The sequence below is a fragment of the Manacus candei genome, unplaced genomic scaffold, assembly GCF_025592945.1.
Source record: "Manacus candei isolate 608988 ecotype Guabito, Panama unplaced genomic scaffold, ASM2559294v1 h1tg000003l, whole genome shotgun sequence".
Taxonomy (NCBI): Eukaryota; Metazoa; Chordata; class Aves; order Passeriformes; family Pipridae; genus Manacus; species Manacus candei.
The window spans coordinates 6,448,670-6,464,405 of record NW_026138051.1 but is presented as its reverse complement, the minus strand read 5'-3'; the positions used below and the strand labels follow the sequence as shown (position 1 = coordinate 6,464,405).

Below are 15,736 nucleotides of genomic sequence, written 5' to 3'. Positions count from 1 at the left end.
GCTGTGGAAAAGATATAATGTCTAATAACGGGGGGGAAAAGTCTATGCAACTTGCTAAATACCTATATGTGTGTATATCTCAAGTAATGAGAGGTTATTCTGAGCAAAAATGGAGGTGTTTGTCATAGTGCTCTAAGTGAACAGCAGGAGGTGAAAATGGCCAAGCCATTGCAGAGCCGTGTTGAGCGAACCCACCGTTGTCTGTGTAGAAACGCGGCACCAAAGCTGTTCTGCCCCGCTGTGGAACCAGCTGGTGTTACCCTGGCGCTGGTACAGCCACATTGAACGAAGCCTCTCTGTGCATTTCCTGCTCCTTTACCTGCTAGTCTTTGTTTGAGTTGTTTTCTTCATCATTTTATACCTCCTTGTGAAGAACAAGCTACTCAAGGCCAGACAACAGTGCTCGTGGTGACAAGTGGGACTGTCAAATTTGATGGCGATAAGCAGCGCTACTTCAATCAGAACTTCTTGCTGACAGCACAGGCCACCCCGACCAACACCGTGTGGAAGATCGCCGGGGATTGCTTCCGCTTCCAGGACTGGGCCAGTTAGCAGGGACTGCCAGGGCAGTGACCTCTCTCATTTGGCACGAAGGAGTCCACTGTGCAGGCAGCTGTTCTCCCCAGGGAACACACGCGCTCTTTGTGTTGCATCTGTTGTTATGGAAGGTCCGCAGATCCTTCGGGGTTGGTTCCAGTGACCACGGCTTTAGTAATAATCTTAAAATGTGAGAGGTTGCTCGTGTTAGTTGAATTTAGTGAAGTGCTGAAGGCAGTGAGCTGTACTCGAATCATTCCTCAAATGCCTTACATGCAGCTGTGCTGCCGCTGCTGAATGCTCAAACTCTGCTATTTAAGTACAAAATCCTATTCATATACAATTCTGACCAAATGTAGTTTTTTTTCAACTTGAAAAGACCTGTTTTTACAGTAGCATCTTCTTTTTTGAAGAAGATGCTTGTGGCATGTGGATGGAATTCCGAAAGCTACCTACTCCTGGTTGTAAGAGGCTGGGAAGGATTGCAGTGGTTTCTACTGTTTGTGAAAGGAGCAAATCTCTCAATCCATTGGAAAGGTAATGTTACCTTCTCTGATGTGATAGAACTAAATAATCTCATCGGGTTTCCTTCTGGTCTGAGCTTCCCAGACTTTGGTCGTGGTTAATTTACATGGATTCACATGTAGGGCATGCTGAATGATTCGGAGCTCCTGTGCCAACAACTTGCCACATGCATGTAAAGGACTTCAAACTGAATATATTTCTTTTGAAGTCTTACAGTGACCTAGAAATAGGTTGGTAACATGATTTCTGTTTGCTTTAACTGTTCATTCTGTTGCTATGAGGTTTGGACTATTTTTCCTATGTTAAGTCTGCAGCTTTTGAATCCTTTTTGTCTTTTCAAGAACCATTGTAGTTACAAAGTGGCACTGAAAGTGTGTATTACTGTGAAGCCTTCAATTTTTCTCTTCAGTACTGTTATTCAGAACAGGTGCTTGAATTACTTTCAAGAACAGCAGCTCTGCACCACAAACACTATCTTCCTCTCATGCAGGTTTTTACTGTATTTTTCATGTTCTTTGTAAACATGGCCTTGAATTATTGATTCTGGGGCGTTTTGTGTGTCTTGCTTTGAATTTGCAGTTTAAAGCTTTCAGCTGCTTTAAAATAGTTTTCAAGACTGCAGGTTAAGAGTGTCTGTCTTAACTTGGGAACTTAAGAGTAAATCTGGATATCAGCAGATTTGTTTCAAATTGGTCTGTTTCTGTTTTAAGCTAAAAAACAAACAAACAACCCCCAAAATGTAGCTGTATCTGTGAGCACTTGCTTGTAACTAAAAATACAGGAGGGGAGCTTGTAACTCCCATCATAACCCGTGTGACAATGATAACAGCAGTCTGAAAGCAGTTACAGCTGCAGCTCACTGGTTCTATGGCTTAAATGGAGAAAACTGTGAAAATGAGCAATATCTGACATGTGTAAAACATCCTAAAGCATCTGTAGTTTGCGATATAATCCCACAAATAACGGAGTGTTTAGGTGAAATGGGCAGCTGTATTTCCTTTTCAGGCCCTCTAGTCTTTACACCAGTAAGTTAGAATTAGTAATTTGTGTCTATTCAGAGGCTGTTTATGGTCAGAAGTATTGTGTACCTATTTTTCAGGCTGAAGAATTTGAATTCCTGCAGACCAGTGCAGGAACAGAATTTTTGAAAACTGTAAATATTGTAAATACGTTGTTATTTCTGTATGTAGTGAAGAAAGGATCACTCTATTTAATTACTGTTTGTTCTTAAGAGAATACACAATGTTCATATATTTGTATTTCCTATACAAGTTTGAAAAGACAACATAACCCTAAACCTGCCTGTAACTGGTACAGCATTGTTGAACTGTGACACTGGTGTGGTGTACTCTACTGGCTGTTTAATTTGCTCTTGATTGTGTAAGTGGTGTTACAGATCTGCTTTGCAAACACAAAACAGGTTTTGCCTTTTAAAATGTAGTAATGGGTGCAACTGTAGCATTGGCTTGTTGGACTTTGAAGGCGGTCACCAGAACACACACTTATATCAGTACCTGATAAGATTGTCATGTGAATAAATACTTTTTGGATATTTTTATCCAAGTTTGAATTTGTATAGTAATTTTTAAGCTTTTTCTAGGCAGACTGGGAGATTTAGAATATATGAGGCAGTGTTTCAACCAGATGTTATTCTCAGTTATTATTTTCATGCTATCCAAATGCAAGCTGCTTTTAAATCTGACTCCTGCAGTTAATATTAAAAAAACTGACCAAATAAAAAAACCTACCACTACTTGGAACGTGACTTAGGAAGGTAACTAACTGGCCTAGCTGGACAAATCCAGCTTAAACTCTTAGTTAGTAAGATCTATGGCTGGAATGAGACTTGGTATGCATACCCAGGGGTTTTGTAGAGAAATTTTTTACAACGCAATTGCTTTGGGCTGGGGAAAAGTGCCAGTTACTCCTGCCTATTTCCATCATCTTCAATGAGGATCACTTGGGGTGATTCAGTACTACCAGAGTTAGCTCTTGCTCTTTATAACTGAAAATGCTGGTTTGCAAAATATTTTTATTTATTACACTAAGTGATAATGAAGCTATTACAGTCAACCAGTGGCTTTACAACTGAGTAACTAATGGCACAAACAAAAAATCTCTTTCATACTAGTTCTGTGCTGCTTGCTAAAACTTCTGTGCTTAAATTAGCAGAAGAGAACACAAAAATTCTTTTATCTCATTCAGTACAAAACCATCCAGCTGATTTAGTGTCCCCTGTTGCTGACTCTGCTGCAATACCCAAAATTTACAATGGGCATCTATAAAATGAGTGTGTTTATGCTCCAAACTCTAAACTGGAGTTCATGCTCCCATTTTTTTTGTTTGATACCAAGTTACTCTTGTACAACCAGAAACGAAGCCAGCTGAAGAGCCAACCACTTCCATATACGAAACTGCAGCAACTGAAGACTTGATAGATTTTTTGTGTATGTTCCCTGTATTGTCTTTATCAGTCACTGGTTTTATGTTGCTTTGTTTTTTTAGAATGCCACAGTTAAATTGATTTAAAATACTTGTGCTGTTCCTTGGAATGGAGAAAAGGGATTTTTTCTGATGGTCTGAATAGTTTGGTCTGATGGTTCTGATATGCCTACACTTCCTTACTCTAACTGGAGAAAAGCACATTATAAAGAAATGCTGTTTTACCAGTAAAATAACTTTCCACACTTGAATATATTTTGTAAGTTTTTCAAATTGTTTAAGACCTCTTGTAAGATTAATTTTAAAAAAACTAAAAAAAAAGAAAACCAACCAAAAACCACCTACCTGATATTCTATCTTTTTTTATTATTATTAGAAGTTTTCATAGCTTGTTCTTGTGATATTAAAAGTGCAAGAAATAAGTTGTGGCTTCCTTATCTTGACTGCTTGTGTTGTAGGTTCTAATTGTTGCCATGTGGTGCTGGGGCACTGCAGAACAGGCTGGCTGTGAGCTCTGTCAGGGCAAAAATGTGTCTGGAATAATAACCCTGTTGCAAATGCCTCACCAGAGCACTCTCAGGCAGTAAATGGTGTTGAGCTGTAACTATCTCAAGTTGACATTTCCCTCTAAACTTTACTGAAGGTTAGGCTGCTGTCCAGCACATACCTGGATGAAGTCAAACAAAATTTGAGCCAGATCCTTGGGTTGTAAGTATTTTCACTGAGAACGTGGTGTTGTGCCTCTGCTGTTTGTCTGCTAAGAAGAAATGAAACACTCCAATAAGGAAAGCTTCACGAGGTAACTGGAGATTTAGCATCAAATTACTGATGAACACTTGCTCAGTGCAGACAGCAGCTTTTAAGCTGACAACTGAAAAGATGAAAATCCCAATGCAAGGTCAGTGGTTTTGTGGAAACAGATTGTTCTAGAAACATACTGTGGAAACAGTGCCAAATATATTGGAAAGTTCTTGCTGTGTGTGAAGGTGGAGATTTCAGTGAGGCTTTGCAAGCAGTCACTCCTGGTAGTGATCCTGAGCAAGGCACTGACAGCTGATGCAGTGTAAAGGTTTGTGAGTGCTGGGAATGATAAATCAGGTAGTGCCAAGCCAGATGTTTTTGCAGGTATGTTGAAAGTGAGTTCAGAAATTGCTCTTTCAAAATTCCCCCTGGCCTGAAGAAAAGAACAAGTAGGTCTTTCTAGAAAAGCAAGCTTTTCTTTTTTCTTCCTAACTGAGAAGAGGTAAGATATTGATAGCTGGGCTTTTTCCTTCGGAAGGTTGGATTTAACAACAAATAGATCTGTCTTGTTATCCTTTGTGTCCAGTGGTTGAACAAGCTACAGAGACTAAGTGGCCACTTTGCCCTGCATCAGTAATACAGGTGCCTTAGAATATACTATTGCTGGAAAAAAATGTGTTGAGTTTCAGTGGCTAATTTTTGTCTCCTTGCAGCCTATTTATTTCACTTCAGTCCTGCTGAGTTTGCAGCTTCAAGGATTTTCAAGATTTCCCACCAGTACATGATGTACTGGACTTAGTAAAACAAACAAAAAGAAATGAATGTTGCTGCTAGGCTTAATACTAACTTATCAAGGTCTCTGTATGCCACAGTATGAATTCTTGGGTGTTTCAAGTACCTGGGTGTGTGTTAATGCACGATGGTGTTACCTTCTTTAATCTGGTTGAACTGTAACTATAAGAACAGATGGACTGATGTAAATCACAGATTACTACAGTTCACTGAGACCTTGTGATTCTTTCAGGTGTTGAAAGGCACAGATAGAACAGCAGATAATTAGGTGTTTAGTTAAGTTACTTGGCAGGAGGTCTTGTGCTTTCCTTCTTTTGGAACTGTGTCATGCAGGGCAAACTTTTTGACATCGGCAGCCCTTGCTTTTAGTTGGGACCTAAATACAGGGTGTTGCACACTCTTTGCATTTTGGGAGGAGAAGAGAATAGATTATGAAGATAAGGGAAAATCAGATGAAGAAATTAGCGGTACTTGGAGGGACTGCCACAGCCTTCCTTCGGATTTGTCTGTAGGATGAAGCAGTGGAAAGCAGTTAGTAACCAGCTGATATTAAACAAAATATGTCAAGCACACATTTTAGTGTCCAGTGCATTGAAACTTTAATGTGTGCAGATCTCAGAAACCTGTAACAGTCCTTCCCCTATTCTTGTCTAAAGTAGCTGAGTTCAGTGGTCCTGAATAATTCCTAAGCCATGAGTCTGTAAGGCCTCTCAGGCCAGTCCTGCTCCTGGGCAGTGGTCAGGCAGAAAGAGAAGTTAATCACTGAGACAGGGTAAATAAAAGGTTTTGTACATGCATAATGATCCCCTCATTTTTAGAGGGGGAAGCTTTGGTTGTAGTCAGCTTAATTCTGATTGTACTGAAGGGAATCCTCTCAGAAAATCTTCTAGTGTGTCTGATACAGTGAGTTATCCCAGTGTGAAAGTTCATTAGACAGTCAGCTTCTGCAGCTGTAGATGTGTAACATATATGTATATATGGCTTATGACTGTCCAAAAGTCCAGGCTGAAGTTAGCATTTTCATTTTCCAGAGATACTGTTGGAATCCTGGCAGATGGAAATAACTGACTAGAACTTTACTGTTGCCCAGCTACTTGATAGGGGATTTTAAGAATATTGGCAGTTTATTGGTTTCTCCAACATCCTTTTTCCCACACTATACTGACTGCTGCATTTTCTGTGCTGAGCTAAAGGTTTAATGTACTGATACAATGTTGGCATACAGTACTATGCCATATACTCCCACTAAAATTGTTTCTGGAACTTGAATTTTTTCTCTGCTCCATACTTTGGAGTCATTAAAATATCCAGGTATTCACAAGACACTGATATCTAAGGATACTTTGTAATTTGATCTGTGGATCTTGCAGTGTTTTTCTGCAGTGACAAGGTTGACTTGGTAACTGCCAGTCCTCTCAAGGATTTTTTTTAAACTCATCACTTCAAGTGATTCCCCACAAAGTTACAGTAGAGAACAAGATGCAGCAGTTGCAAGGTACAAGACAACTGGTTTTCTGTTGGACAAAATATTCATGAATGTTAGTAAATTTAAGTCTATAACAAAAATCACTCCTCCTTTGAAGTTAATGTCAAAACTTCTTTTTCCTTGACTGTAGTTTGTATAAAATCCAAATAGTAGTTTGTATTGTGTAGTGCAGCATTCCTAGTGACAGCACTTGTTCCTTGGAATTGTTCATTAATCTTTATCTGAAAAAACTTCACCCCAAACCCAAACCAAGAAAGCACAGACTACTGACATGTCTAAAACCTCTAAAACAACTTTTTCTGTAGAAAGCATAGGCTGTATGTTGGTTTAATCTTAAAGTTTAACTTGTACAAAGATGTTCTTGGAATTACATGTCTCTGTGTGTGGAAGGATGTTTTCGATGGCTTTAAAAGTTCCTGTACATTGGCAAAGCCACAGTACTGGTGCTTTCCTCATGGGAACAACTTCAGTTTCTAAGCTCTCTTTGTTTTGATAAATGCTTCCAGGTGAGCCAAACCCATCTAGCTTTAACAGAACGAGACCTGAGCCTTCCAATCCATGGCACAGCTGTCAGTGCTCCAGAGTGACAGAAGGCAGCATCCTACAGCAATAATGGACCTGCTTTTAATTCTGCAAAACGCTGCTGGCAGCAAGAGCATTGCAGTCAGATAACAAGGTAGAATACAAACAGATTTTAAAGAAAAAATGTTAAACTAAGATCTAAAGCTGAAAAATGAGAGAGGTCTCTGTACATATGTAATCACAGAATGATTTGGGTTGGAAGGGACCTTAAAGATCATCTAGTTCCAACCCCCTGCCATGGGCAGGGATGCTGCCCACTAGATCAGGTTGTCCAGGGCCCCATCCTTGAACACTTCCAGGGATGGAGCATCCACAACCTCTCTGGGCAACCTCTTCCAGTGTGTCACCACCCTCACAGTGAGGAATTTCTTGCTAAAAGCAAGTCTGAATCTCTCCTCTTAGTTTAAAACCATTCCCCTTTGTGCTATCGCTACCAGCCCGTGTAAAAACTCGCTCTCCCTCCTTTTCATAAGCCCCCTTCAAGTACCGAAAGGCCACAGTAGGTAATGCAGGTGTTTATTGTAAAAAGCGATACAAACGAATGCAAGAGTTGTAGAACAGCTCTCACCGCACGACAGGCCTTGAACGCTGTGCGACTGCACAAGAGCAGTGGGTTTCTCTTCCCCCGCAGTCTCTGGCTGTCTGTAGTCCCAAGCCGGAGGGCAGCAGGAGCGATGCCCTCGCAGGACAGACCCTTCCTCCTGCCGGTCCCGGCGCTCTCACAGCCGCTGCCCCTCGGGGCCCTCCTCGGCCGCCTGCCCCGGGCCGCGGGGCCCCCAGTCCCGCTCGATGTACAGGTGGTAGGGGTCGTGTTTGGACTCCAGCTTCCGCGAGCGGGTGTACGCCAGGATGAGCCCCCCGGCCAGGCAGCCGTAGAAGATCATGATGAGCAGGATGTACAGCGAGCCGTCCGCCCCCGGGCCGGGGCCGGGTCCCTGCGGGGCCGCGCTGGAGTTGCCGTGGCCGCGCAGCTCCCGCAGCACCGCGCCCAGCAGCGCCTGCAGCCGCCGCGCATCGCTGCAGTTCATCGCGGCACCCGCACCGCGGGAGGCGGAGCCGCCCGGGCACAGCTCCCGCTGCCTCTGCGAGGGAACGCGGAGAGCTGAGCAAAACCTCCTGGGCCCTCGGCGCGGCAAACAGAGCGCTTGACAGGCTCCCTGAGTTACAGGAGCGAGATGTTTCATGCTTGGGAAATGCAAGTTTGCCAAAATAAGGGCGAGTAGGAGCGAGTTCTAGTCACAGAATCACAGAATGGCTTGGGTTGGAAGGGATCTTAAAGATTGTCCAGTTCAAAACCCCTGCTGTGGACAGGGACACTTTCCATTAGTCCATGTTCCTTAGATCCCCATTCAGCCTGGCCTTGAACACTTCCAGGGATGGAGCAGCCACAGTTTCTCTGGGCAACCTCTGACAGTGCCTCACCACTCTCAAAGTAATTAATTTCTTGCTAATACCTAATCCAAATCTCTCTTGCACAAGAGCTGTCACCCAGTGCCCTGCTGATAAAACTGCAGCAGTCAGCAGCAAAGGCCTTGGGCAGGCTCCCAGAGCAGGTTTGCTTTGGAAGGGCATGGAGCACAGAAAAGCATGGAAGTGTTGGGAGGAAAGGTGGTGGAGTACTGGAGCATGAGCAGCAGCAGCTGTGGTGATTAGATACCCAGAGGCAGAGTTAATGGGTATCAAAACAATTGGCAATCAGCTAAAGAGGGTCTGCTCCTTGATCAGAAAGGCCTGGAAAGTGTTAAAAGGGTGGGCTCTGGGTGGTTCCTAGTGTGGCTGTGCTAGATGTTGGTGCTGCAAGAGACAGGTGAGTTTTCTTCTTTTTTTTCCCCTCCAAAAGCTCTGTGCCCATAGTTATGTTTTGTCGTTTGTGTTTTTTTTTAAATTCTGTGTATGCCCTGAGTGCCTCAGAGTTTTCCCTGCTCCCAGGTTGTTTATCTGGTAACTCTAAATTCAGTCGTCATTATGCACAGAGGTGAACAGGGAGGCTGCACATGTTACAGATTCACAATCTCACTAGCATTTAGAGGAGTTTTTATCTTGTGCAGTTTCAACAGCAGGTTATAGTTTTTACTACAGTTAGAAGGGCTGAATATCCATTTAGAATCTCAAGAGAGCCAAACCCCAGAGTCTGATGGATGTTTCTCCACAGTGTGAGGCTTTAGTTTGCTTTTCTACAGTGTGTTTTTTGTTGGTGTGAACAATTTTCCTGGCATCTTCCCTCTGAAGTGAAGGACTCTGCTGGCCAGTAAATCCTTAGAGGGGGCTGTATGGAGGTTAAAACTGATCCAGACTGACTAGTTAGAAATTCAGCTTGGGTTGTGGTGTAGTTTGTTTGCAGAGGTCCTGGAGAAGTCACTGCCACCACCTGTGCATGTCCCCTCCTCACAGCAATATTAGTTTTGTGCTACTGCAAGTGTTCAGAGCCAAGATCCAGGTCTTAAAAATAATAATAAAAAAAAAAAAGCAGCAAGTGAGAGTTGCACTATTACATAAGTGTGTTCTGGGATGTGGTGAAGTTAAAGGCTTTGGGAAGTAACTGCCACAAAGGGTATAGGGAGATGGGACAGGTGCTGTATTTTGAACATGGGGACACAGGGGCCCTGGTTTAATGACCCTGATTAAATTTCACAGAAACAGGCTCACTGGGAGAGCTTGTGTTTGCTTCAACATAGAAGACAGAAAGTAGGGCAGGCAGCTCTAGAGAACAGTCATCCATTCTTCGTGTTCACTCCCTGGGGGAGCACCATAAGTAATACGTTGATCTATATCCAACAGAAAAGGTTTAGGTTAGTTATTTAAAACAAATAAAAACCCTGGAAACACCTCCCAGGGCTGGGGCTTTTTGGAAAGTACTGGAACAACATTTGGACTCACTCCCCGAAGTTGCAGTCACAACAGTCCTGTTAGTAGTACTCCAGTGCTGTTTCAAATCCAGGTGCTAATAGTCCTTACCTGTATTTTTAAAAAGTAAAACTTATGACATCTTTTTGCTTTAGCATTTTAATGGCATGAGGTCATGTCTTGGAGTGAAGGGTATTCCTGCTCAGGGTCTGGATGTTCACAGGTAATGGAGATAGATGTGGTGGGCAAACTTCTGTAATAGGAGACATGTGAGGGTAAATGCAGAATAAACATGTGTAGCAAACACAGTGACCTGCATCTCTTAGTGTTCCTTAACGAGACTATTGGTGTTTCAGAAAGAGAGAACAAGGGGAAAATCCAGCAGTTTGTGGGGTGGGTTTGGTTGTGGGGTTGGTTTGGTGGTTTTTTGGTTTCCTTTTTTTTTTTTTTTTTAGTTTTTTTTTCTTTAAAAGCACAGGTGAGAACTGTGAGGATCAGACACTGTACCCAGAGCTCTGCTTGTCTAAGTTAATTAGCACTGGTCTAATGCCAAGACTACATGCTTCCACCTAAAGGCAGTTTTGGACAAATCACCTGTGATAATCAGCTTCATTAAAACTCCATATCCGTATAGAATGGATTTGATTTTCTTCTATTATGTCTTTCCCCAATAAAGCTGTAGGAAGATTCTACCTATTACAGCTCCCAGTAGCAAAGCAATAGTGCAAACATCACCCCATTTCTGTCAGAACTCGTTCATACATGAAAATGACAGGCCAAGTACAGCTGTGTGTTTAGTACAGTCAGCCCTGTTCCTCCATGGCTGCTGTAATCCCATCACATTAAAAAGCAATCACTAATCTACTTTGCAGCAGCACTGAGTAACCTGGAAATGTGGTTTGTTTGGTTTTTTTAAGCAGCACCAGATATATGTTTTAAGCTTCCACTGTGTAAATTTTAGCCTTCAAAAGGGAAATTATTTATGCTCATGTAAATAGAGCTTAGTCATTGGGCAGGCTCAGGAAAAAAACAAAACAAAACAACAAAACCCCACAAACAAAAAAACCCCAAACCAAACAGAGCCAAGAAACAAAAACCCCAACACGCCAAAACCAAATACATAATAAGAATTTATTTCTTGTTTTGCATGTAATTGCAGAACATCACTAATTTATCATTAGAATACAACATATTTTTTTTAAACTATAGTTCTGGGATGTGGTAGGTCTGGGGGGTGTTGGCTGAAAATTAGTGACCCACATTCTCAGCTCTGTGTTCTGTTCCTTTCACAGCCCTGCAGTTCAGCAGTGGTGTAGGTGGCAGGCAGAGCTCTGCACCCTGTCATGCTCCAAGTGTTATCATGGGCACTACACAAACATCACCTCGCTTGCTCCTGAGGGAATAACTCATTACTGTCCCTGTTCAGACTTCTTTCCCCCTTGCAAGCCATTTAATGACCCCTGTTACATGCAGCATCACTGCTGTTTTGTACAGGGACCAGGACTCTTCTGCCAGCCCCCACCCAAGGGGCCATGCCAAAGCTGTTTCTCAAAAGCCTTTATTTAACCTTCATTGAGGCTCTGAAGACTTTCAATGGCAGAGAGCTTGGGCAGCTAGTTCAGTATTTAGTAAGGAATTGTTTTAAAGTTCTGTGTCAAATTGTAAATGTGACTGTGTAAACTTAACTGTTCCCAAAGAACCATGGCTCTTTGTACCTCCATTAGGGTAACACTGCATGGAGTTGAAGGTTACTCATCTCATCATGTGCCATTCCTCTTCAGGCCAGTTAAACTCAACTATAACCTTCCTTCATAGATGAAGCTTTCTAGTCCCACTGTAAAGGTAGTTATACTCTGCCTTTCTCTGGATACCCCATGTTTTTTGAGGTAGGGGGCCTAAATAGAATCTTACATGGGATATGCCCAAACTGGCTTTTGTTTCTCTTTGAATTTGTTTCTCAGACTTAGGAGGATAATTTTAAATTCTGAACCTGCTTTCTGAAGAACTTGCAGCTACTCTGAGCATTCTGGAACCTTCACATGTAGTACGTGATCCTCTCCCTCACACTTCAGTCCCATGGTCTATGTTCTTTCAGCCAAGCACAGCATACAGCAGCTATCACATAATGGTTTTAAAGGAATTTACTATCCCTTCATCTGCATCCCAGTTCCTTATTTTTAATGGCAAGAATTACACATTCTTGCTCATCCTCTATTTCTTCTTCACCAGCTCTGTCACAAAAAGGATTCAGAATTCATTAAAATGAAGGATAAAGTTCTTTCCAAACTGCAGGTTATTTTATTTGCAAACAACCCTATGTTTGAATGCAGCTTGATGTAAACCTTTCCCTTCTCCAGAAATGCTTGAAAAGCGGATGGTGTATCAAATTGCCTTTTGCAGCACATCCACATTTAGTTCATTCCTTAAAAGCAAAATGAGGCCCCCTGGAGGCTTTGTTTTTCATATCTGTAGCATGTACTCATTGCTGCTGCTTTTGAGAAGTCCTTCTAAGATAGGCTTGGTTTCAGACAGAATGGGAGGCACAGAACAGTAACTAGAGACAACTTGTGCAATACAGAAAGATCTTCCAGAACACAGACTTGTTGAACCATTTAAAAGTTGTATTCCATTTTTGAAATGTTAACATTGTGTATGTATATTTTTTAAAATAGCAATCCTCAGTCAACCAAGACACAGAAGATAAAATACATTTCATATAAATACATTCATGGCTTTAAAAAAAAAAAAAAAGTCTTATAGCCTGCTGACAGACTCAAGTGCAAGTATCTTTTTCATATGTACTTCACTTTTGTGATGCTGACAGGCTGACTAAAGGCTATTTAATAGTGACCATGTTTTAACACAGAAAAATTGGTAACCTGGCTCCAGGACCAAGTAATTTGAAAAGTTGCTACTGATATGGGAAGTACTTCCTGTTGTTGTAAACCAACTGTATGTGTCTTAAAAAAAAATAATAATTTAATTTTTTTAGAAAAGCTACTTCCTTGTTCCTTTTAGTGACTCTTGTAGTTCCATGCACAACGAGATACAGTCAGCTTTATATACCGTTTTCTTTTCCTCTTTCCCCTCTTCTTGGAAGATGAGCTGGCAGTGTTCTGGTCTAGGCAGAGAAAGTTATGCATTGGGAAGTTTCAAGTTGGTCCCCAGGAGGAGGGATGATTTAGCTGAGGAGTATATAGCCATGATTTATTTTTGCCAAAGTCTATTTTAACTGGAAAAAAGAAAAATACACATACATGCAATGAAAGAAAAAAACCTTGCCCTGACATTGCAAGCTCGTGTGTTCGAGAAGCATTGTACAAAATCTTTTACTTTCTGTACAGTGACAATACCAAATAGTTTTTCTTTTTAACCATCATATACACAACACAAATATTATGAATAGAAATCTATATATACTTTCAAGTGCATTTGTAATATATAGCAGTTGAGGGCCACAGCTGTACAAAATGTAAGCAACATATATAAAACAACTAAGAAAGTGCAAAGTAGAAGAGTATCAAGAGCCTTCACTTTTTACAGCACTTATGGTTCAAGTGTGAAGAGCTGGCAGGGATGCAGGAGCTCAGTTACAATTCAAAAGAAGACACAGTACAGGATTCGGCACAAAAATGATGAAGTATTATTAAATTATATCTTCCCACTCTTTCACATCTAAGACTTCCAGTTAATAAGAGAACATTTTTGTAATGAATTTCTGTAAAGAGTGATTTGTCCCTTTTTACAAGTTCCATAAAACAAAAATTCCCTGGCCACAAATTACTTTTCTGTAAGTAAAACAACGCTAGACAGGGAAACTACAGTTGGTTTCTGGTTGCCTTGTTAAGCTTACCATAGTTAAAAGGTGAACAGAAATACCTTTCCATAAAGCAAAGACAGACCTTTAAAGGCTGAGCCTCTTAATTCTGTACAGGTGACCTGTACTATTACTCACATGCATGTGAAGGTCTAGAGGATCAGTGCCTTGAAAACAAAACCGCCAACCACCTCTCAATAAAAGCCACCAAAACTCCTCTGAGTTTCAAGTCTGTTTAGAGACCACTGCCCTCAGTTTCACTGCTGTTTGCCAGTTGAGATGCAAGTTTTGCATCCAGTACTTGGGCACTGATTTCTCATCAGTACCCCCCGTAGCAGCACAAGTCTTTGTTTTCTTCCACGCTGTGTCCCAGTGGAAAGCTCTGCTTGAATTAAAATACAGCGGCGAGTAAAATCTGTTTGGTGAGTTGGGAGTTGAAACAGTTAATTCAATGCTCTTGAATGAAATTTCATATAACTTGTTTTTAGAAAGCTTTTCAGTTCACCTTTATTTTAGTAAGTGTACTTCATATTCTGTTGTAGGCACTGTAAATAATCAAGATACTGATGTGCAGAAGAACTTATCCATTCTTAAACAGTGTGTTATTAGTGATCTCTAGCAAGTTCTTGACTAATGTTGTTGGTTTTGTTTTTAAATGGAGAAGGGTAGACATTAGATACTCCTCTTTCCTCCTTTGCTAAGTGTCTTATTATGACAGAAGAATCACCACAATCACATTATTTTTAACTCTTTGAAACATAGATCATACTTCAGCATGAGTTAAACAGAAGTTGCAAGCAGTCTGAATATGCTAGAGAAACAATAATAATAAAATTACCTGGTCATACTGCTTCACATAATGATGTCTGTCTTGAAACTGGAGATTATCACATGAAACTCTATGGAGACCATCAGTGTCTAATCTCTAATAATTACGAACTTGGAGTCTAAGATATTCTGTTTTACTCGACAGAGATTACAGAATGTCACCTATTTGGTGTGTTTTTTGAATGTGTGATATCTACAGTATACACAGACATCCAGAACTGAGGCATGAGAAGAACCATCTGCACAACTGCCTGGCCAACAGAGCTGCTTTATTTGCCTCCGTACATTCTTTCGATGTCATTGAGGTAATGGTTTTTCAGTTCTTTCCTTTTCAGCTTGAAAGCATCTGTTACCAAGCCAGTCTCTGGGGTCCAGGGTTCAGGGCTCAGCCGTACTTTGATGGGTATTTCAAACCTTTCTAATTTCACTGCAGGTACAAGAAGAAAGAGAAGCATGACTGTGATTACAAAGCCAAATGAAATACTAATTTGTGCTACCTAAAAATTTAAGGTGAGCACCCTGTAGCTTGTATAATATGGTGTCCTACTTGATGAAATAACCTTACAGGAGGGCCACAGGCACAGGGCCCTGCACCAATGCTGAGTGCTGGTTAGTGTGCAAATATGCTAATAATACACTGTACTTGTAGCTTGCATTGGATGTGACAGTGCAAAATCTAAAGCTTGAAACAAATGCCTGTGTAGCCTGAAGCTCTGAGGCTACTGCCACAAGAGGATACAGAGAAATCTACAGTTCTATCTTTGTTACAGGAATGTAGTAATAACTAGGTTAACTCAGACTAGTTAGATGTGCTTCATATTTAAATTATAATGAAGGACTTCTATGTTTTCCATAGTTGAATGTTTGTTTCCCAAATTCCTCCTTCCTAAGATTTTACTTAGAGTTCAAAACAAAGGGACTTCTCTGTATTTTTGTTACATTAGCCACTTATTTTCCCTTGAGCTGGAAGCAGTGTCTTTGCACATGCACAGCCTCATTGCAGCCAAAGCTGCTTCTCTCTCTTGCCCAGGCAATGGGCCAGAGAGGGGAGCAAAGGAGGAGGCTCCAGGGAAGGGCAGGAGCAGCAGGAACAGCGCAGGGAGCTGCTGCATGTGCACAGTACTCGATGGAGTTTGCTATCA

The 15,736-nt window shown here is 41.4% G+C and overlaps 3 protein-coding genes across 8 annotated transcripts in view; 1 reads left to right on the top strand and 2 right to left on the bottom strand.

Annotated features, from left to right (window-relative positions):
- Positions 1 to 7,281, top strand: part of NXT2 (nuclear transport factor 2 like export factor 2) — a 60,181-nt gene extending 52,900 nt beyond the window's left edge. For 2 of the 3 annotated variants that reach the window (XM_051787638.1, XM_051787646.1), the window contains one exon: positions 374 to 2,632. In XM_051787638.1, coding sequence (XP_051643598.1) covers positions 374 to 552 — 179 coding nt within the window. In that variant the 3' untranslated portion in view covers positions 553 to 2,632. Of the gene's footprint in view, positions 1 to 373; positions 2,633 to 7,029 lie in introns of those variants that run through there. The other variant, XM_051787654.1, reaches the window with a different exon arrangement.
- A 532-nt stretch (positions 7,282 to 7,813) lies between these two features.
- Positions 7,814 to 8,335, bottom strand: KCNE5 (potassium voltage-gated channel subfamily E regulatory subunit 5). The gene has a single exon (XM_051787683.1). The coding sequence runs from the start codon at positions 8,287 to 8,289 to the stop codon at positions 7,825 to 7,827; it is 465 nt and encodes a 154-aa protein (XP_051643643.1). The 5' UTR covers positions 8,290 to 8,335; the 3' UTR covers positions 7,814 to 7,824.
- Positions 8,336 to 11,061: 2,726 nt separating this feature from the next.
- Positions 11,062 to 15,736, bottom strand: part of ACSL4 (acyl-CoA synthetase long chain family member 4) — a 36,004-nt gene continuing 31,329 nt past the window's right edge. For all 4 annotated transcript variants that reach the window (XM_051787122.1, XM_051787132.1, XM_051787149.1 and 1 more), the window contains one exon: positions 11,062 to 15,021. In XM_051787122.1, the coding sequence (XP_051643082.1) occupies positions 14,864 to 15,021 (158 nt within the window). In that variant the 3' untranslated portion in view covers positions 11,062 to 14,863. The remainder of the gene's footprint in view (positions 15,022 to 15,736) is intronic.

What these genes read in the sequence shown, in the direction of transcription:
- KCNE5 (XM_051787683.1), bottom strand. Translation starts at nt 8,289, where the DNA reads ATGAAACATCTCGCTCCTGTAACTCAGGGAGCCTGTCAAGCGCTCTGT.